General features: G+C 45.4%; 1 protein-coding gene across 1 annotated transcript; it reads right to left on the bottom strand.

Annotated features, from left to right (window-relative positions):
* Positions 1 to 12,560: 12,560 nt before the first annotated feature.
* LOC123150766 (uncharacterized) lies at positions 12,561 to 15,748 on the bottom strand. Its single transcript, XM_044570597.1, has 4 exons — positions 15,374 to 15,748; positions 14,316 to 14,601; positions 13,986 to 14,096; positions 12,561 to 13,842 (listed from the first exon to the last, which is right to left on the bottom strand). Exons 1-4 carry the CDS (start codon positions 15,673 to 15,675, stop codon positions 12,853 to 12,855), a joined length of 1,689 nt encoding a protein of 562 aa, XP_044426532.1. The 5' UTR covers positions 15,676 to 15,748; the 3' UTR covers positions 12,561 to 12,852.
* Positions 15,749 to 21,414: the final 5,666 nt, after the last annotated feature.

Below are 21,414 nucleotides of genomic sequence, written 5' to 3'. Positions count from 1 at the left end.
CCTATGGTTGCTTGAAATATGATTGACACGGCTGATCGATTGGCATGGTTTGATTGATCAGGCCGGAAGAACAGATGGGCTGCCTGCAGATGATACCTCCACAGGCTGTTGCCGATGATGAGTACAGCAGCTACGCCACCAACAATGTCGACGTCCTCCCGCCGTTTCCTGCAGGTCTCGATGATCCCACGGCAGGCCTCGACGACGCGCTGCTCATGGAGTCCTTCAGAGACATCGACCTGGAGGAGTTCGCCGACGCCGTCGGCCCCAAGATTAAGACCGAGCCTCTCGACGACGCCATGGTGCCGGCGGATCACGATTTCGCGGCGCAAGTGCAACAGGCGCGCCCCGTGGTGATCATGAACCAGCAGCAGCTGAATGCACCACACGGCGTGCGCCTGCTCAATGATCCCGACGACGATGACTCAGCTGTCGTCGCCGGGGGCTATGAGGCGGCGGCCGTTGGGTGCGCTGAGCAGAAGCAGGTGAGGCCGGCGCCACGTCGTGTGCGGAAGAGCAGCGGTGGGTCACGCCCTGCCGCCGGTGGGAAAAGCCTCGATCACATAGGGTTTGAGGAGCTGCGTACGTATTTCTACATGCCTATCACCAAGGCGGCGCGGGAGATGAACGTCGGTCTCACCGTGCTCAAGAAGCGCTGCCGTGAGCTCGGTGTCGCCCGTTGGCCTCACCGGAAGATGAAGAGCCTCAGGTCTCTCATCCTTAACATCCAGGTACGTAGGTGCACACATATCGGTACAACACCACATTTGAAATGTCGCACACCGCATGTTAGCTATTCCCTCCATTCCAATTTGAACTAGAATCACCACAAGAATTATGGAACAACGGGTAATAGAAAATTGCGCGCAGGACATGGGGAAGGGCGCCACGTCGCCGGCGGCGGTGCAAGGGGAGCTGGAGGCGCTTGAGAGGTATTGTGCCATAATGGAGGAGAACCCGGCGATCGAGCTGACGGAGCAGACCAAGAAGCTGAGGCAGGCCTGCTTTAAGGAGAACTACAAGAGGAGGAGAGCGGCGGCCTCCGTCAACTTGCTCGAGCATTGCTACAACGACTTGGGCAGTCATGAGCAGCAGATGCCATTGCCACAGATGGGTTTCTTTGGGTTCTAAAGGGACAGGAATTCACATTAACAGTATATATACTTGGGGCAACAACTGAAAAAGTAAATAAATAACCCACTGAAACGATCATAGATGATCGATGGGTATCCGGCCGGTGTTAAACAGATGAATGACGTCGACGCATGCATGGGAGGTGCCGCTTATTTTTGCGTCATTTACGAGATGCAAACATTTCTGTATACAAGATGCAAACATTTCTCTATGAATTGAGTGGCTCGTGCAATTGCGTGGGCTGCATCTTTACTTTTTACAAATATACTCTCCTTAACCTGTCGTTGATGATTATTCAATTGTTTATCTTACTCTTTTGAGTTGATTCCTTATCTTACTTTATTATTCTTATACTGTCATCCCAAAGTTTTATTTTATTTAATATATTCTGCAATCATTTTTTTTTGCTGTAATGTCATTAGCACGCACACCGATCCAACTAATTTCCTAAGTAAATAGTATATTGTGTCATGTATCTGTTCGGTATTATGTTTGATCGTGAACATAATTAATTTGATTTAAAATAAACACAAACTTCACAATGACTAATGTTCATAGTATGAACGTTCCATGAAAGGTTCTGAGCTAATCTTACCACACTCCCTCTGTAGTGCTAGACATATCCTTTCAGTGACGGTTAATATGGGACGGACGGAGTACTTAAGCATGTTAGTGTCACTGAAAAAAAAAGATAAAACCACAGCCATATTTGCCTATAACTCAAATAGGGCACCTACGATCTAACCATGGCACATAGGCTCTCGTGTTCTATAAAAGACCAAAAAAAACTACCATCTCTAATTCGAAAAGTAAATCATTTAGGATTGGCACACTCTTCAAAATGTTACTTTGGCAAACATGTCACTCCCTCCGTCACGGTTTAGAAGGCACAGTTAAATTTACGTGCGTTTCCATAATAGACAAAATTTAGGGCGCACTGCATTTATTTCTAGTATCTAATTAGTACTCTCATATACTATTCTTATATGCATGTGTAGTGTGAATGCTATTTTTTAGCACATCCCACAACCAATAAATAACCCCCTAGGTGCTAGAGAATTTGCAAGCGCGCCTTCTAAACCGTGACGGAGGAAGTACTTAATATACAAATAACTCTACATTCCAAAAATAATTCTATGAACACACATCACTGGTACTCCCTCCGTAGGGTGTGCGCGTAGTTTTAGGTCATCGGTTTGACTAACTAAATATGAGTTATATGTCACCAAAAATATATCATTAGATTCTTAAGTTGATATAGTTTCTAAACATATATATTTTCATCAAATATAATACATATTTAGCTAGTTAAATTGTCAACCTAGAACGACGAGCATGTCTTATAAACCGAGACAGAGGAAGTAGTTGACATGCCAATGGGAGGTGCGTATCCTCAACTAATACCGGTAACCTCCTCACGCCATTAAAAAAAATGTCACCCTAGTGTTTTGCTGTCGTGGCAGTTCTTTTGATTTCAACTGTCCACAAGTGCTACCACAGAAGCGTTCTGCTGCCGTGGTGGTACTTTTGGACAGCGGGATTTTCTCAATAGAGAACATCACATAATTAATCAGTAATAGGAACAATAGAGAAGTGACTGACAATACATAGTCGACAAAGTTTGCAACTGTGTATAGTTATACAAAGTAAATGTATCGAGGACCGCTTGCCTTGCCGGTTGCACTCTTCTCTATCAGGCGAGGGGCAACGATTGAGTGTTACAAGGCCGACATAGCTAGCATGAAAAATGATCTTATATTGCGGGACGGAGGTAGTATTTTTTCTTCTCAGAAACGGTTTAATGCATGGTTTCTGGTTGATTTTTAGGTGTACCAGGACTCATGTTTTGGTGTTTGTTCCACTTCTCACTTATATTTTTGTGTCTATTCAATTTTGGTGTTCAATATGTTTCACTTTAAAAAATATATACTTTTTTCTTGGTTTATTTTTCCTTTTTCTTCCTTATTTCAATTTTCCCTGCTTATTTTTTTTGCTGTTTTAGAATATTTTTTTATTTTAAAAAGATTCAAAAAATACACAAAAATTTACATAAATACGTAAACAATTTTCTGAAACTGTGTGAACATTCTTAAGACGTGAACACATTTTAAAATTACATGAATTATTCTCTGAGATACATGAATACTTTAAAAAACAAGTAAATTGAAAAAATAAACATGAACACCTTTTTACATGAATATTTTTGAAAATTACATGACATCTTTTGAAATACCAGAAATTGTTAAAAATTGCATTGACTTTTGTAAACATGTGATGATTTTGTTAAATATAGTATGGCCATTTTTCAATACATGTTTATATTTTTATTAATTATTAAATAAAATTATTGTTCAAATATATTCTTAAAATATTTATGAAAAAAATGGAAAAAATGTAAAGGAAGTGTGTGTGCTTGCACTCTCACACGTGGCTTGCTATCAGACACATGCTTTTGTCGCGCTTGTCCTGACCTGGGGTGTCGTAGGCGTCCCTTTGCTATAGCAAGTTAAGTTCTGCCCCTGAAACCTTGACATCACTAGTTAAGAATTACCCTTTGCCAAGGTTACTTCCACCCTCTCAGCTGCTGGCAAGTGGCGGGTTGCATGTGTGCTACTTGCCACAACGTAAGAGTTTCACTTTTTGTCTTTGTAGATTCGTTTTGCCTTTGAACCATGCGTTCAAATCCCAAATTGTTGTCACCATTGGATTTCTGGCATCGAGATCTTTGAAACTACATCCCATATTAATAAGTTTTAATGATTTTTTTAGAAAACCCAAAATAAACTTGAAACCAAAAAAACCCCAAAAACCAAAAAAAGAAGAAAAAAAGCAACCAAAAGAAATTGAATGACGAAAATAGGAAGAAAAAAACCAAAGCCCGAAGCATGTCTTTTTTACCTTTCCCCCTTTTTGAGAAGCACAGTTGTGCGTGCTTCTCGTGGAAGCATGTCTTTTTTTCCTTTCTAAGCAGCACAATTGTGCATCTCACGGAAGCAAATCCGCGCCTTCACGAGAAGCAAATCTGTGCTTTTTGTGGAAAGATGTTTTTTTTTCGAGGAGCATAGTTGTGCTTTTCGTGGAAGCAAATCTGTGCATCCACAAGAAGCAAATCTGTGCTTCTCATGGAGGCACAATTTTTTCCCTTTCCGAGAAGAATAGTTGTGCTTCTTGTGGAAGCACATATTTTTTCCCTTTCCAAACAGCACAGTTGTGCTTCTTGCGGAAGTAAATTTGTGCCTTCATGAAAAGTAAGTATGTGTTTCTTGTGGAAGCATTTTTTTTCTTTTTCGAGAAGCACAGTTGTGTTTCTCGCGGAAGCAAATCTACGCTTGTTGTGAAAGTGTAATTTTTTTCTAAAGTATGCTTAGCGAGACAATGTGCCTCAATATTTGAATCACGTCCCTCATAGATGAAGGAGCAAATTGTGAACTGTTTGGTAGTCGCTTTGATCTCTCTGACAATTCCTGTATATAATCCTCCCATGCCCAAAGGGAAAGGGTGATCACAACCTTGACAAAGTCATCATGAGGAAGACCACCAATGAGGTAAATAGCCACCTTTTGGATCCGGTTCTCTGCTGCTCTCCATAGCCCCGACCAGGTTCGTAATCTTCGAGGGCCCAAACACACCTCGCCATATGACATTGGAGAAGAGAATGTTGCTAAGAGTCTCCAGAACCGCATATTCCACAGTTTTAGTCCACATATTTTGGTGATGCAATAAATCAGCAGAAGGGAGAGATTGCTGTGCTAACCTCCATAGAAATAATTTTACTTTCGATGGCACTTGGGTCTTCCACAAGCTAGTCCACGCCTTCTTTTCTGCATCTGAATTTGACGAATCGGCGAGTCCATCTAGCCATGCTTCACGCCTCAGCTTTGTGAAAACAAGCATTCTATACACTGACCTAACACTGAAAATTCCGTTCTTCTCGTGTATTCAGGATCAAAAGTCGTTCACCTGCCTAGTGCACAATGGTATTGAAGCGATTGCTTGGGCATCAGCGGACAAGAAAATTTCAGCTAGCTTGTCCATGTCCCATGATGCATTTGGTGTTGCTCTCCTAAAACCTACGTGGATTATTTTCTTGCATATTAATATGAGCTTCATCGGGCCAACAAGCTTTGATAGTTGTGAATGAAAAACGCTTGACGGTCGAAAAACAAAACAAATGGAAAATCGAGTTTAATGGGCGCATCTATATATCGCATATAGGGGTTTGGATGTCGTGCTCGCCTACAGCGGCACGTAAATGGGCCAGGCTACCAGACGATGGGAGGAATGTGTTTGCCGCAAGCTAATGCTGCAGGTGCGCATGCACGCACATTCTTTTTTATATTTTGTTCTCTTTTGTTTTTTCAGATTTTTCGTTTTGTTTATTTCTTTTTCTATTTTTTTACAAAAATGAAAATATTTTATTTTACTAATAATATAAAAATGTTTGACACGTTCAAAAAAAATTGTTCATTTTGGATTCCAAAAAAATGTGCATCTGATGTTAAAAATGTTAATAGTGTGTTTAAAAAAATGGTCACCATGTAGTTCAGAAAAATATTGATCTTGAAGGCATTTAGAGTATATCAAAAAATTCTTTATCACTGATAAAAAATGCCGATGTACAGAAAACAATATACGGTCATATTTTAGAAAATGCTCATGGAATAAAAAATGTTACTCCCTCTCATTCGCTCAAACAGATGTATTTAGATGCAAGAAACATCTGTTTGAGCGAAAAGTAATATGCATCAGAGGGAGTGCATATTTTGTTCAAAAAGTGCTCTGTACTTAAGAAAGTGTTCACATATTTTAAAAACTGTTCCATACAAAATTTATAAGTGTTCATGCATTATTCTTGTAATTTTAGAAAATGTTCATCTATTTGCAATAAAATGATATTTTAAATAAAAATAAGAAAATAAATCTCTACTATTAAAGGGGAATCTGCCGTCGTCGTGATGGTTCGACCTCCTTCGATCCCCACCTCGCTTCGTACGACAGCCACGCCCGCAGCATCCCCACACAACAGGAAAGATTCGAAACTGATCCCGCACGAAAGGAAAAAAAACGAAAAGAAAAAACCCACGTACGCACGTCCCACCCCCACTCCCCGAATCCCTCACTCCCGATCCCCTATCCCGGGGAGCAATCGCCGCCGCTAACCTGTTCCTTTGCCGCTCGGCTCGGCAAGGCGAGAGTCTGACGTCTCCTTCTCTCCTCTCACCCATAGGCTCGAGCTTTCTGGCCGCCAACCCCTGCCCGCCTCCACCCTCCATCCAGAGGCCCATGGCTCGGATCCACTTGCCCTCTCGTCGGAGCCATCAGCGGCGACCTCGGGGACTGGAGCTGCTTGCCATCTCATTTATTCTTCACCCAGTCCAGGAGGTGCTCGACATGGGGAGGGCAATGAGCAGGACGGCGCGGCGGCAGAGGCAATGGACGACGGGCTAGGTAACCTTAGGGCATCTCCAGCCGTTGGCCCCCTAGGGGGCGTCTAAAAGCGCCGCCTGGGGGTGAGCCGGCGAAAAAAATGGCCCTGGGAGCGAGTCGGTCCCCAGCCGTCGGCCCCCAGGACCGCCCCCAGGCGCGTATTTAAAAAAAGGACCGTTCGGCGAAGTTATGATAAAAACTAGTTAAATTTCGGCCAAACATGGCAAATTTCGGTGAAATTCGCGCATTTTTATTACATTAACCTAATCTAAAAAAGAAAAGGGCTGAAGTCGTCGCCGCCGTCGGCCTTCTCCTCCTTGACGCGGGCGCCCCTACTGGACCCCTGCCCGGCGTCATCATGGCGGACTGGCGGCGGCGCGTCGTCGTCGTCGTTGTTGTCGCATAAGACGACGACCCCGTCTTCAACGCGGCCGCGTCGGCGCTCCTCGAAGCGGCGCAGGGCGGCGCGCTGGCGTTCCTTCTCCTTCTCCCGGCGCGCCTTCTCCATCGAAATGGAGTCCTGGAGCGCCCATTCTAGGACCGCGTCGTCGTCGTCGAACTCCGCCTCCACCGGCGCCAGCCCCGGCTCCGTCTTCACCAGCGCCAGCCCCGGCTCCATCTTCGGCTTGACGAAGCGCGGAGGAGCCGACGAGGAGGGGGCGCGCCGGTCGCCCTCGTTGATGACGATGCCGACGCTGCGAGTGCGCCGATCGATTGGCGTCTCCGCCGCGGGCTCGGCCTTAACGCCGAGAAGCGCCGGAGAACCGGAGGAGTGGGAAGATGAGCGAGAGGAGGAAGACGAGGAGGAGGCGAACCTCCTTGGCGCCCATGCTCATCGGTGTTGCGACGGGGCGGCCCCCGTCGCAGGATAGGTCAACGGCGGGTTGTTGCCGCCATCGAGGTGCGTCAGCACGCCCTCCAGCGTGCGGCCCGGGACGCCCCACCACAGGTGGCGCCCCACGCTGTTCTTCACGCTGCCGACCACCGGCGCGTCGTTGGTGGAGGCCAGGCGCTGCTGCTGGCGGCGCTGGAAGTACGCCGCCCAAGCCGCGTGATTGTCGGCGGCGTACTGGGGGAGGGAGCGCTCTTCGTCGGTCAGGGAGGCGCGCGCGACCTCGACCTCCTCGGCGAAGTACGTGGGCTTCGCCACGGCGTCGGGTAACGGCGGAACGGGCACTCCCCCGTCGCTGAGCCGCCACCCCGTCGGCCCGGCGCGCATGTCCGGCGGCGCCGGGATGTTCGCCTGGAACAGGAGCCAGGACTCCTGTTCGCGGAGCGAACGCCGGCCGAAGCTGTTCGCCGCCGCCTCGTCTCCGGGGAAGCGCTCTGCCATGGCGACGGGCTCGGCGATGGTAGATAGGGAGAGAGAGGGGCTGCCGGTAGCGCTCGGGAGAGGAAGACGGAGACGGAGAGAGAGGGGCTGGGCGGCGGTGAGGGGCGAGTCTGGTGTGGGCACCGGCGAGAACCGCCGGCTTTTATAGCCACTCCGCGCCGTGTGTATGCGCGCGAGGGAGGGTAGGCGTCGGCACGCCGTCCCGAGATGTGCCGCCCGTGAGGAATCAATGGCAAGACTGACCGGCGGCAGCCTTGCCATTGATTCCCCGCGGGAACCGAGGCAGTTGGGGGGAAGACGAGCCGCCGTGTCCCTGACGCGGCTGGCCCGCGGCTTTTTCGCGCCAAAACAGTTCGCCCCGGCGGCCCCGGGTGCCCCCCAGCGCGCCGGGTTCGGCCTGGGTCCGCCGGCGCTGTTTTCGGCCCAGGACGGCGAAAATCGGGCTCCTGGGGGCACGACTAGGCCGTTTTTTCGGCGCCGGCACAAAAAAAACGCCTGGGGAGGCCTCCCTGGGCGCGGCTGGAGATGCCCTTATCTCCCTACCATCGCTCCACACATCTTCTCCCAGTAGGCTGTGCTCCAGCACTCCCTCGTTCACATATAGGGTTTCAGTACTGCAGCGAAGCAGCCGATGGATCCGTTCCTTACACGCCGCACGACGAGGCAGTGGCGGCTGGCCTAGGCCGCTAGGAGGCCGCGACGCCCAGTAGTCGCAGGCCGTCGACGACCTATCCAACGACATGAGCACGTCGCTGCTCCGTTTCAAACCTTAGGAGTTATGCGTCAGGGTAAGCATAGAAATCCTACCTGCATTAATAGTGTCAAGCTTCATACTATCTGTCACATTTAAGACAATTGGTATCTCTGTTCAGTAATCCGTTTAAGAAAAGGAAAACACATCAGACAATTGCCTGCATTTAGGACAATACGATTTTACAAATGCTTCTTCTCCTTGCGAGTTGCGACTCTCAGGCCTTGATTTCAAACATTTGCAACTCAACGTATTATTTTTAGTTCATATAACAAGGTACTGACCATTGGCTTTTCAAGAACACTGCTCCTGTAGCAAAATACCCATCTGCTCATATAGCTACACAGGTAGCACATTGGTTTCATTTGAATTCTTGAGTTTTCATGTGTCTTAGAAAGAGCAGCTTTCACTTTTTGAAGAGGTTCGTTTACATTGGCAACTGCAGTCCAAGTATAGATTAATAGTCTTGCTATTGAAGTTTGATTAATTTTCCTTTTCCAAGTTATTATTGGTCCAGCTATTAACCTCTAAAAACATTTCTTTTCACTTCTCTTTTACCCCCAGGAACTCTTGTTCAAGCTCCACTGCAATTGAGATGAATTTTCGCACATAGTCTTGTGGTTCCTACTTTTCTGGTCATGCCTTTTCCAAATTAGCTTTTAGTCGTGCATGCTTTTTGTACCCGTACCAATGTTTGATCAACACCGTATTATTTAGTATACGTTAGCTCCATATTGTTGTAGGCACGATGTTCTTTTGTTCAGTCCATAGGTCGGTGGACCACATGTTGAAACCGGCATTGGGGCGCATGCTACAAATCCTTATCGTGCAACTACTTGTCTTACTTTCTTCTTCACTATTATCTTGCAAATTTGTCTGAACCTTAAAAAGCTTCTACTGGGTTGATGCCTGAACCTGAAAACGATTTGTCGTATACTGTATTACTAGAGAAAATAGCTTGATTGCTATCAGACTGTGTTGCGGATTAAGTGGATAGGTAATGTATGTAATCTACGCACTGTTGTGTCTAACACACATATGATTCAGGTCAGCGTCGAGCCCAATGTTTTGGTCCTTCAAGAGCTCAAGTTCATGACTTCTAAAAATTTAAGCGCACACCAACAGTTCTGGTCAGAGATTGGAGTTGAGTTCAGGTTATGTGACTTGTTTGTATAAAGCAGCCTGGATGCTTTCAACTTGTGTTTCGTTTGTTGTAACTGCTTCTCCTTGTTGTCGGCTCTGTTAATCCAAACTCATGTACATTACATCTTCGGGGAACACGTTTGACTTCTCCTATACTGTACCTTGATTACCTTTCTATACAAGCTGGTTCTGAACGAGATAAAATATTGACATTAGGACAACGGGACCAACAATTAAGAGAGAAAATTGGTAGGGGAAGAGATCACCATAAGCAACAATATTAAAGAAACCAAAAAACCTTAGGAAATAAATACCATTTATTAGAGAATAATATGCACTTGCTTGAGAGTTGTGTGTGTTCACCTCATGGAAATATGCTTCTACCTTTATTTTAGAATGAAACAATCTCACCTGAAGTTTCCCTATTTGTTTAGATATAAACTCATACTCCCTCTGATCCGAATTAATTAACTCAGCATCAATTAAGCTGAATCGGAGGGAGTGTTACATTCTTCAAATATGGTGTGCAGCTATTTGGAGTGAAGTAAAAAAGAGACGTCTGCTCAGGAGCTATATATCTTTTCTTTTTACGACACATTGCTCATCTCCTAATAATACTTATTCTTTTTCTGATTTATTTATGTGCATGTTACTCAGCCAACTTAAGCAGTTCTGTTAGGCTAATAAAGTAGACAGTCATGCTACATAATGATACAAAGAAGACACCGAAGGAAGTTTTGGAAGTGCTTCCAGTTTAAGTATGCATCTTCTTGAATCCAAGTACCAGAACATTCATCTTTACCTTGAGGTATGGTCTGCTTCCAGAAACATTTATTCAGTTAATGCATCATTGAAGTGTTGAACCTCAAACTAAATATTTTTATTGATTATTGTGTCATCTATTTTAGGTTGTGATCATGCCTTCAACTTCTATTTTACCTCCTAAATTTTTATTATTGAGGTGCTGCAAGTATTAATGAAGAATCTATGCCGGGGTGAAACTCATAAATTATCCTTTTTTGTTGCTTCATTTTATGTGTTTTTGTGACAGTGAATAATATTATCATGTCTTTGCAAATTTATCCTCCATGCACTCTACCGTTCTCAGTGGAGGAGCATATATTTTTTGTAGTCATTTCCTGAGTTTTCATTAACCCATATTACATTTAGCCATGGGAGTGAATCGTAGGCATCCTTGTGTTCTTGATAAGATATGTGAATGTACTATGATTTTTTCCTTTGTAAGATGGGGATTCATGCTTAAATACTAATCATATATATATATGTATATGTATATATATATATATATATATATATATATATATATATATATATATATATATATATATATATTGTTGCCTTCTTATACATAGAGAGAAAACCAGAAGTTTAAGGTTCCTCATATTGAAGTGAGGCTTCTATTGCATGGCAATTACAACATAGAAACTCTTAGCAAAGCTGAGACGGGTTGCAAGGAGAAAGAGAACATGTTTTCAAAAAAATTGAATTTCATCAAAAAGTGTGCATGCTCTGGCTGCTAATTTATTCAGTACTATTATGTGCTATGTGCCATACAATTGTACCTTTGGAAACTTTTCTTGAAAATGAATTTGGTGATATTTTGTTGTAACACATACTCCCATGTTTAGCTGATGAAATTGATGGCTGAAGTAGGATTTCGAAATGCACGCATGCCATTTAAATTAGGATGGATGGAGAGTATTAATTTTTATCCAAGTTGGATGGAGAAGATATCTGTCAAAGTTGGGTGGAAAAGAGGCCCTATGTTTCTCCATTGTAGAACACAAAGCAATAGTATGAAGGTAGACTTCGTAAGTTGAGTCATGGTGGTTTGAATACGAGCCACATGGATTTTGTTATATTATCAAGTACAAGATGATATTTGTGGCAACACATTTATAAGCCACATGAGCAATGTTGTTAATTACATTGATTTTTTACTAAGCCGTAGCAATGCACAGGCGTTTAACTAGTATAAATATAAAGGGGAAAGAAATAGGAAAAACAAACAGAAGGCAAAGAAAAGCAAAAGCTACTATAAAATAGAAAAATGAACAAGAATTAAATAACCAAAAAGATTAAAAAATAGCTTATGTCAGTGCATGGCCAAGCAGCCCTTATACACAGAGCCGAAAAAGAAGAACGGTTTAGGGCGAGCAGCAGAGAGTCCCTACACACAAAACCAAGACTTACCGGTATAGGTGGTCCAGCCCACTAGAGCGCTACATGTAGGCGAGCGCTATATATCGCTCGCAATGAGCCATTGAGCGATATATAACAATCACAGAGTTTGATGTGGTCGTGAAATGTCGCATGTCGGCCCAAACGGCAGTTTCTTGTCTGGAGAACTGCGCCATGATTAGAGGCTCCGTAATGATGCAACACAACCTCTAAGCACCATCAATCATAAGCATGATTTGCTACAAAAATAACACATAAGTATGATTTCCACCGATTTCCTCAATCACAACGATGACACAATTCTCGAACGGAGGCACTGTTTTTCTTTTTTCTTTTTTTGCGAGGGAATGGAGGCATATTTAGCATGTACCTACAAGTGGAGATAATATGCACACTGGTGCATTATGCTTGGCAACAGTGAACAAGATATTCATATCTAAACACCACAAGAACAAATGACAGTGAAGGTGACCATACAACTTTTTCCCAGGAAAAACAACTTGCAAGCAAACAGTCATGCAGCTGATATATTGTATAATCAGCAGATCACCCACGAAATGCTAGAGAACAGAATTAGTAAAAACTTTTACTCAGATCTCTCTACATAGTGCAAAACCAGCACTCATCCCTGAATATTGTTGAGCTGGAACAAAAAACAAAATGCGGTGAACGATGACACATATTTACATCTGCCTGATCATCGTAAATGTCAAGTCATCCTGGGCTACTGCTCAAAAAAACAATTCTCTAGAACACCCACTTAAGGGAAAGCGTTGCGCATTATCATCACCACCTGATGTAACAACTGAAGTTACTACCTGCCCACCACTGAGTTAGAAACACTGATTCTGTGAAGCTATCTTCATTCCTCACTGGGCAGAAGTGTGCAGGACAGCTTGCTTGACTGCATCAGCAGTGACTGTCTATTGCCGAAGCAGCTCTTGACACGTAGACTAGCAACTCTTTCTGCGAAGGAAAGGCTCATTAGCTTACTCCTCTTTTTTGAATCATCTCCACTCTTGCTTTGTGTGCCCTGAACCGAGTAACTGACCTGTTGCTTTCTTTCTTTGGTAACTGCTTCTCTGTTTTGTTTGAGTTCAGCAAGTGCAGGTCTGTTCAATGCTTTATCAGAGGTAACCGAAATTTCATCACCATCAAAGCTAAACGACACCTTCTTTGCTATAGTGGAACTCCTTGGGGATGGGAGATGTGAGTGTCCATCAAACTGGAGGGTTGACATGCGTTTGCACCCCCTGCCCTGCATGCTTGATTGCCTCTCTTTCATGAAATGAGCAATGGCACTGTTTTGACTTGTCTCGCATAGAGAATGGAAGCTTTGGCTCAGCACAGGTGCAGGATACATGTCATCCTCATTGTGCTTGACATTGAAAGGTTCAGGATCTTGATCCTCATTGATGATGCTGCCTGGTAATGCTAAATATAAGCCTGCAGGTCCCAGTAGATCTGAAGGGACTGCATCACTGTCAGACTTATAATCATCTAGATCAAGTGGTATAAAATCAGCATTTGGTTCCAAGACTTGCGCTTTGATATCCGGCGCTTTGAAGATCACAGACTTAATATGAGGGTGCAAAGAAGATTCATAGTTATAATCAGCCTGCTTGGCATTCTGCTTGCCATACATGAAGGGACTGTGTGGTGCTGAGATTCTGTTGTTGCATAGCATAGAAGATGAACGTCTAGGAAAGGCATTGCTACCAGTGTGTAAACTGGACTCTAGTCCAGCACGAGCCAGAGAGACATTGTAGTCCGATATAACTCTTGATTTTGGTTTCTTGTAAGGCTCCAGACTGATCCTCTTTGAAGAAAACAGGTGTACAAGATTTAAAACCTATACTAGGAAAAACATCAGATCAGCAGCAAGCAAAGTTTTAAAGAGTAAAGGCACTAAATAAGTCACATCACAAACATGAAATAGCAAACCTTCTGGTATGATAATACCAAAGAAAGACATTTGGGGTTGAGGTCGCAAACCTGCTGGTATGATATACCAAAGAAAGACATTTGGGGTTGAAGTCCTTTGATTTCATCAGAAAATTCAGCTTCCGTCAGGGGCTTACAGAACCAAACTCTTCTGAAACGAACCTGATTTCAATGACAAGGTAGAACCACATAAGAAACTTTCTCAGCATTATTCCACATGGTTAAGGAAAAAAGGAGCCGCAAGCAAGCAAAACGAAATTTCTAAAAATATTAATAGGTAGGTAATCATGGGGAAATTAATTGGAACCTAAGAGAGACCAAAACCTGATAACCTAGACTGATAAAATCCCAAGAATAAATCAAAACCAACAGCATACTTGCCTGGGCTGGTCTGGGCTTCCGTGATGAACGAAATGCATTAGGAAGGATATTCAGTGCTCCATCTGAAGTTGCCTCAAACACGCCAGAAAGTTTTTTCTCCTCACGCTCAAACACAAAGAGAAGCATACCAGCTCTGATCTTCCTTATGAATGATGTAGCATAATCAGGAAGGGCAAAAAGTTTCTGCTTGAAGCTCTCCAGCTTAGTCACATGATTGCAGAGGATAATAGCACCACCATATACACCAGGTATGCTGAATATGTCCAATTTGTGGTGTGGCAGATTCCTTTTAAACAAAAGAAAGAGACCATGTGAAAATTCACTCTTGAGATACCCAATACATTCAAAAAACACATGCAGTTGTTAAACACCTAGCAGCACAGGTGGGAGAAAAGAACTGAGTCAGTGACTGAACATTTATACAGCATTGCAACTTAATAACTCAAATTAAAGATGATCCAGCTCTAGGTCCAAAGGCTCAGTGACAAGATAAAATAAAGGAGAGTAAAGAAGGTTGCAGTGCTAACAATATATAGTTAGCTTTCCTCCTGCCGAAGGAGCCTGACAAAGACCAAGAATGCCTGTAGCCTTGTAGAACAGACATAACAAGTACATACAGGTGTTCCATGAAACTGGGACAAATGCAATGCAAAGAACAATAACAAATGGTGTGCTAGTACAATTTTTCCAGTGGGGCTGGGAATGATTATGCATGATCCGGATAACAACAGCGGATTATTGAATAGAGGGATCAAACATCCCTGATCCTGCTGTTCCTTCTCTTCTACACCGCTACCTACCATTACCACACTTAGCAAGAAACTGAATTAGCCCCCAAAGTCTCCCCAAACAGAAAACGATCACCACACGTTTGCCTCCATTGGGAAATGCTACCCACTTTTCTCCACCTACAAGTCTAGAACAGGCGAGCAAAACCTGGGCGGAGCATCACAGCAAGCAGGCACAAAAATCACCTAGAAATCAGACTAGTAACATAATCTTAGAACGCATTAGATCGAATCGAGGACCAAGAACAGGTAGGTGAGCGGGGCCGTCACCTGTCGCCGTACCAAGCGCGGTGGTGAAACCCTCCTCTGCCCCTCCCACCCCTCCCCCTCCAGGACCCGCGGCTCCCCGCCGAGACCAGCGGCCTCGACCCCTTCCCCTCGAACGCGCCGCCGTCCTCCCACCCGGTCCCGTCGCCCTCCTCCTCCTCCGCTTCCGAGCCTTCTCCGCCGATCTCCCCGTCCTCTGTCGCCTCCTCCACCTCCGCACCCGCACCCACCTCCATCTCCACCCCGGCGTGACCCACGGCCGCAACTCGCTCCTTCCGTCCCCTCTCCGCCGCCTCCGCCTCCATCTCCTTCCCCTCCGGTGTGTGTGTGCGTGTGCTGGTGCGCGCGTCCGAAAGCCGCTGCTTTGCGTTGTGGAGCTGTGGTTTTGTCTTTAACGAGAGGAAAGGATATAAGGAATGGTCAGTTAGCATTTTTGAGTCTAAACACACTTTATTAATTACTCAAAAATGTTCATAGGTATACAAGAGATGTTTGGGGGGTTTAAAAGCCATACATGGCGCCCGAAATCCAAACCAAAAGCATGCTTAGCGAGACTATGTGCCTCAATATTCGTTGCCCTCCCCTCAAAGATGAAGGAGCAATCATCGAAAGTATTCCTTGACTCCACTATCTCTCTAATGGTACTAGCATAGACGCCACCAGTGCAGTTTTTTATGTCATTCACCACCTCTTGGCAGTCACTTGCTATGAGGATTTTAGCAAGGTCAAGATCCATAGCAAGATCAAGTGCCTCGCGACAGGCCAAGGCTTCCAAAGTCGCTGGATCTGAAATGCCTTCGATCTTGATGGCCGAGGCTCCCAAAAAAGATCCCGAAGAGCTTCTGCATACAGCACTGAAAGAGCCAAAACTACCATCTCTGGAAACTGCCCCATCCACACGGATTTTTGCTGTCCCCTCCGCCGGAGCTACCCATCTTGGCTGAACTAATTCAGCTCGTGCGACCACCCTTGGATTCTTCTTTGTCTTGCAATCTTCCAACTCTCGAATATATTTCAGGATGAAATTGTATGTCGAAAGCGGACTCTGGAAAATATGTTCATGGAGTGCCTGTCGCCTCGCATACCAGATAGCCCATAATGTTGTGGCAACAAGAATGAAATCGTCAGAAGATAGCATATCCTGAATCGCAAAAAGCCACCGCTTCGCATCTGGTTCTGCAATGCTATTCAGTGCATCGACAAGATCCTGGTCATGAAGAGCCCAAACACATCTTGCAACAGTACAGTGAAGCAAGGAATGTTGCCACGAATCTTCCGCTCCACATAAGCCACAACAAGTGGTCGTTGACATATTTCGATGATGCATAACATCCGCTGTCGGTATTGATTGCTGGGCTAATCGCCATAGAAAAATTTTAAGTTTTGGAGGAACATCTACCTTCCACATCGCCTTCCAGGAAAGCTTTTCTCTGTCCGTGTCGGAGGAGTCCGCACGCCCCTCCAACCAGGCCTCTCTTCTCATCTTTGTCTCCACCAACATGCGATATGAAGATCTGACAGAGAAAACACCCCGTCTCTCATGTACCCACGACCAGAAATCATCAATTTGCCGCGTACACAGAGGGATAGAATATATGGTTGCCGCATCTGTTGGAAGAAAAACTTCATTTATCAACGCTCGGTTCCACTCAGCACCGGGTAAAATTAGGTCGCTCACTTCTTGGGGAGGATGAGTGACCCTGCTCGTTATCGGCCTCATGTTCGAGGGTCTAGGCAGCCAATTGTGACGCCATATGTTGGTGGTATGCCCATCTCCAATCCGTCGGATCAAACCCTGAGTAAGGACCTCCCTACCGTCAATGATAGCACGCCAGATTTGTGACGGAGCCGATCCCAGTTCAGCTTGCAGAAACTCCCCTGTAGGATAGTATTTGGCCTTCAAAAGTCGGGCACTAAGTGAGTCCGGTTCCATCAGGATTCGCCATGCCTGTCTAGCCAAGAGGGCGAGATTAAAGAGCTCTATATCTCGAAAGCCCAAGCCTCCACAATATTTCGGTTGTGTCATTATGCTCCACGAGACCCAGCTTGGTTTCCGTTTTCCCTCCTTACTACCCCACCAGAACTTCCTAATCAGAGTATTTATGTGTTGACATAGACCTCGGGGCAGCCTGAAGCAGGACATAGAGTAAACTGGGATTGACTGAGCAACGGACTTTATAAGAATTTCTTTCCCTCCTGCTGACAATAGCTTCTCCATCCATCCCTTAACCTTGTTCCATACTCTGTCTTTCAGAAATTTGAAGGCTCCATTCTTACAATTCCCCACATCAGAAGGCATACCCAGATACTTATCAGAGAGGGATTCATTTGCAATGTTCAAAACATTCTTTACCTCAGCTTTCAAAGTGGCAGGGCACCCCTTGCTAAAAAAGATTGAGGATTTTGCTAGATTTATCCTTTGTCCGGAAGCATTGCAGTAGTCCTCCATCAAGACCGACAGCTCATTTGCTCCAACAGAGCTGGCTTTGACAAACAGCAGGCTATCATCAGCAAATAACAAGTGGCTTACCGGCGGTGACGTCGGAGCAACTCGAATTCCGGTGAGGTGTGATGATTCATTTTGGGTTTTAAAAAGGCACGAAAGGCCCTCCGCTGCTAGCAAAAACAGGTATGGAGAAATAGGGTCTCCCTGACGGATTCCTCTGGATGGTGAAAATTGCTCAAGCTTACCACCATTAAACATGACAGAGAACTTCACCGATGTGACCATCCTCATGACCGAAGCCACCCACGCTGGCGCAAATCCCATCTTGATCATGATAGCTTCCAAATAATTCCATTCAACACGGTCGTATGCCTTCATCATGTCCAATTTAACAGCACAGAATCTATTGCATTTAGCTTTGTTCCTTTTCATAAAATGTAAGCATTCATAAGCAGTAATGATATTGTCTGTGATTAGCCGACCGGGGACGAAAGCAGACTGCTCTTCAGAGATAATATCAGGGAGTATCTTTTTCAGTTTGTTAGATAGGACCTTCGAAGCAATTTTATTAAAGTACATTGCACAAACTAATTGGTCTGAATTGAGCAAGATTGGTGGGGTCCTTTACCTTTGGAATCAAAACCAGGAAAGTCTCATTAATCACCTCAGGACTCTCCTCCCCACGAAGGATGCGAAGAACAACATTGGTCACTTCCGTACCACACAGTTCCCAGTGCCTTTGGAAGAAATGAGCTGGGTATCCGTCAGGCCCAGGGGCCTTAGTAGGATACATTTGGAAAAGGGCACTTTTCACCTCTTCACCCGTATAAGGAGCCATAAGTCCCACATTCATCGCATGCGTGACTTTGACTGGGACCGAGTTTAGTACTTTATCCATACCGCTGGTGCCCCCTGATCTAAACAGGTTTTTATAAAACTCAGTTGTGATTGAAGCCATCTCCGCTTCATCGGTTGTTACTGATCCATCCGGACGTTCAAGAGATTTTATTGTATTCTTTCGGCGACGCATACTAGCTCGTCTTTGGAAGAATTTGGTGTTCTTGTCCCCATACCTAAGCCACTCCACTCGGGATCGCTGCCTCTGTTTGATCTCTTCCATGTGATACAGCTCAACAAGACGGTCAATAATTTTTATCTCTGCATGTGATGGCGCTACTCTTTGGGGGTCATTTTGCAAAACTGTCAACTCTTTTTTCAACTTCTTTATCTCTTTCGGCACGCAGCCAATTGTTGCTCCACTCCACTGCTTCAAAGAAGCCGACAGATTACAAAGTTTGCTGCTAATCTGCTCAACAGTCATACCATCGGCTGATCCTTTCCACATTGCCTCGAGAGAAGAGCCAAAATCTTCTTGCTTCTCCCAGTATACCTCATAGCGAAACAGCTTTGAGACCATCTGCTGTGGAGTGGTATGCTCTAGTTGCAACCTGATCGGACAATGGTCCGACGCCGCCCCCGTTTCATGGTGCAGGGTTGCATGTGGAAAGATTGAAAGCCACTCCGTATTTGCTAGGGCTCGATCCAGACGTACCCTACAATATCCGCCTCCTGAAGTTTTCTTTTCAAAGGTCCATCGTTTTCCATTATATCCTATATCAGTGAGAGCACATATATCAATCGCATCCCTGAAGCCTTGAATTTGTGACCGCCTCCGTTGTCCTACCCCTACATGCTCATAATTGTGAAGAACTTCGTTGAAGTCTCCTATACACAACCATGGTAGGGAACTCGCTGACACGAGCGACTTGAGAAGGTCCCAAGTCTTGTATCTCTCCGCGACTTGTGCTTCGCCATAAACACAAGTCAAACGCCATTCCTCCTGATTTGGAACCGAAACAGATGCATCAATATGGTACTCAGAAAAACCAAACACATCAAGCTTTATTCCATCATTCCAGAACATACCCATGCCTCCACTCCGGCCAACACTACTAACTGCATAAGCATAATTAAAACCTAAAGTACCAGCAAGGTTTTCGACACGTGCTTTCGATATTTGCGTTTCCACTATGCATAGCACCGTCAGGGCAAATTTCTTCGCGATCTCGCGAAGCTCGCGAATTGTCGAGGCTTTGCCCGCACCCCGACAATTCCAACATATGATACTCATTTCTCCCGGCGGTACTCCACAAAGGAGCCCGCCGATCTATGATTATCTGCCACGTTACCTTTCATCCTGTCATCACTACTCACTTCGCCACTGCCTCCTGCAACAATATCCAGACTCCTGCAGTTGGCATCGCCCTTCTTTGGCCTCTTAACTTCCTTCCTCGGGGAAACATACACTGGAGGAGGAGGAGGCACTCCCTTGGGGGTTTCCGCAGCCACAAGTGCTGTTACCACCTCCTCTGCAGTTTTCCTTCCTTCTACATTATCAGCTGGCCCCGAACTAGGAGCAATGATGCTGTCCTCCGAGGAACGTTTGAGCGACATCCCTGCAGTCTCATTATGTATGTCCACCATTGTACTTTTGGTCACTTTTACCAGATCACGCCCTTCCGGGATACGATCATTCTGCTTCTGAACTTGAGCCTGTGTTTGCTCACTTTGATGTGGGTTGGGCACATCATCTTCCCCTTCATCTTCCTGCGATCTCCCCATCGAACCAGAAGCGGCTGCAGGGGTTTGCGGTGGCCTAGCGTTAAAACGCCAGCTTTGGTTCGGGTTGTACTGATCCCTCCCCCTCCCACGTCCCCCCATTGCATAGCCTCCTCTACCTCTCTGCGAGGAAGATCCTCGCCCTGCTGTACGGCCCCTTACATTTTCTGCCAACACAAAATCGCCCCATTCAAAGGTTGTTTCATCATGCACTCCGTCTCCACACTCCTCATGCCAATGACCAAATTCACCACAGTGGTAGCAGAAGATAGGAAGTTTCTCATACTTAACTTGATATTTGACCCTCTCCCCACCTTTCCTTGCTGTCACAAATCTTTTGATTTTTGCATTCACATCGATCTTGATCCTGACTCTTACAAATTCCCCGAAGAAACCCGCAGGCAATTTCAGCTGCACCTTCATCACCTCACCAATCCGTGACGCCATCCCCTTCACAGCCGGCTCAATCAGAAAGTTATCCGGCAGTCGGTGGATCTGAGCCCATACTTCAATCTTATCCAGCTTGAACGAGTCTGGGTTTTTGAAACCATCATATTCCTCAAGAATCACCGCTTGGTCTCGGAATAGCCATGGTCCTTCAAGCATGGCTTTTTTCCAATCAGCAAGACAGCCAAATTGTGCCGTAAACAGATTCTCCTTGATCCTCCTCCATACAACCGTTTTGGCCGGATTCCAGGCCGCTCTCATGTCGCCATACAGTGCGTTAGGGCTGAAAGTTTTTGGCGTATGCACCCTCGCGATTGCCAGCCACTTCGCCGGCTCCATCTGATCTGGTAGTTCTTCCTCCCAGACAAAATCGTCCTCTTCTTCTTCCTGCAAGGTGAGACGAGCGAGTAGATCCTCCGCCGTCTCCTTCATCTTCTCCCTCTGAGTTCCTCTTTTCTCCGCCATATCCGCGATCCGATCTAGGGACAAAAACCCCAGCGCTCCCAGAAAAACTCGACTCCGTCTAAAACTC

The sequence above is a fragment of the Triticum aestivum genome, chromosome 7A (genome assembly GCF_018294505.1).
Source record: "Triticum aestivum cultivar Chinese Spring chromosome 7A, IWGSC CS RefSeq v2.1, whole genome shotgun sequence".
Classification (NCBI taxonomy): Eukaryota; Viridiplantae; Streptophyta; class Magnoliopsida; order Poales; family Poaceae; genus Triticum; species Triticum aestivum.
Note: the sequence above shows the minus strand (reverse complement) of the source record. Positions and strands in the feature narration are given on the sequence as shown.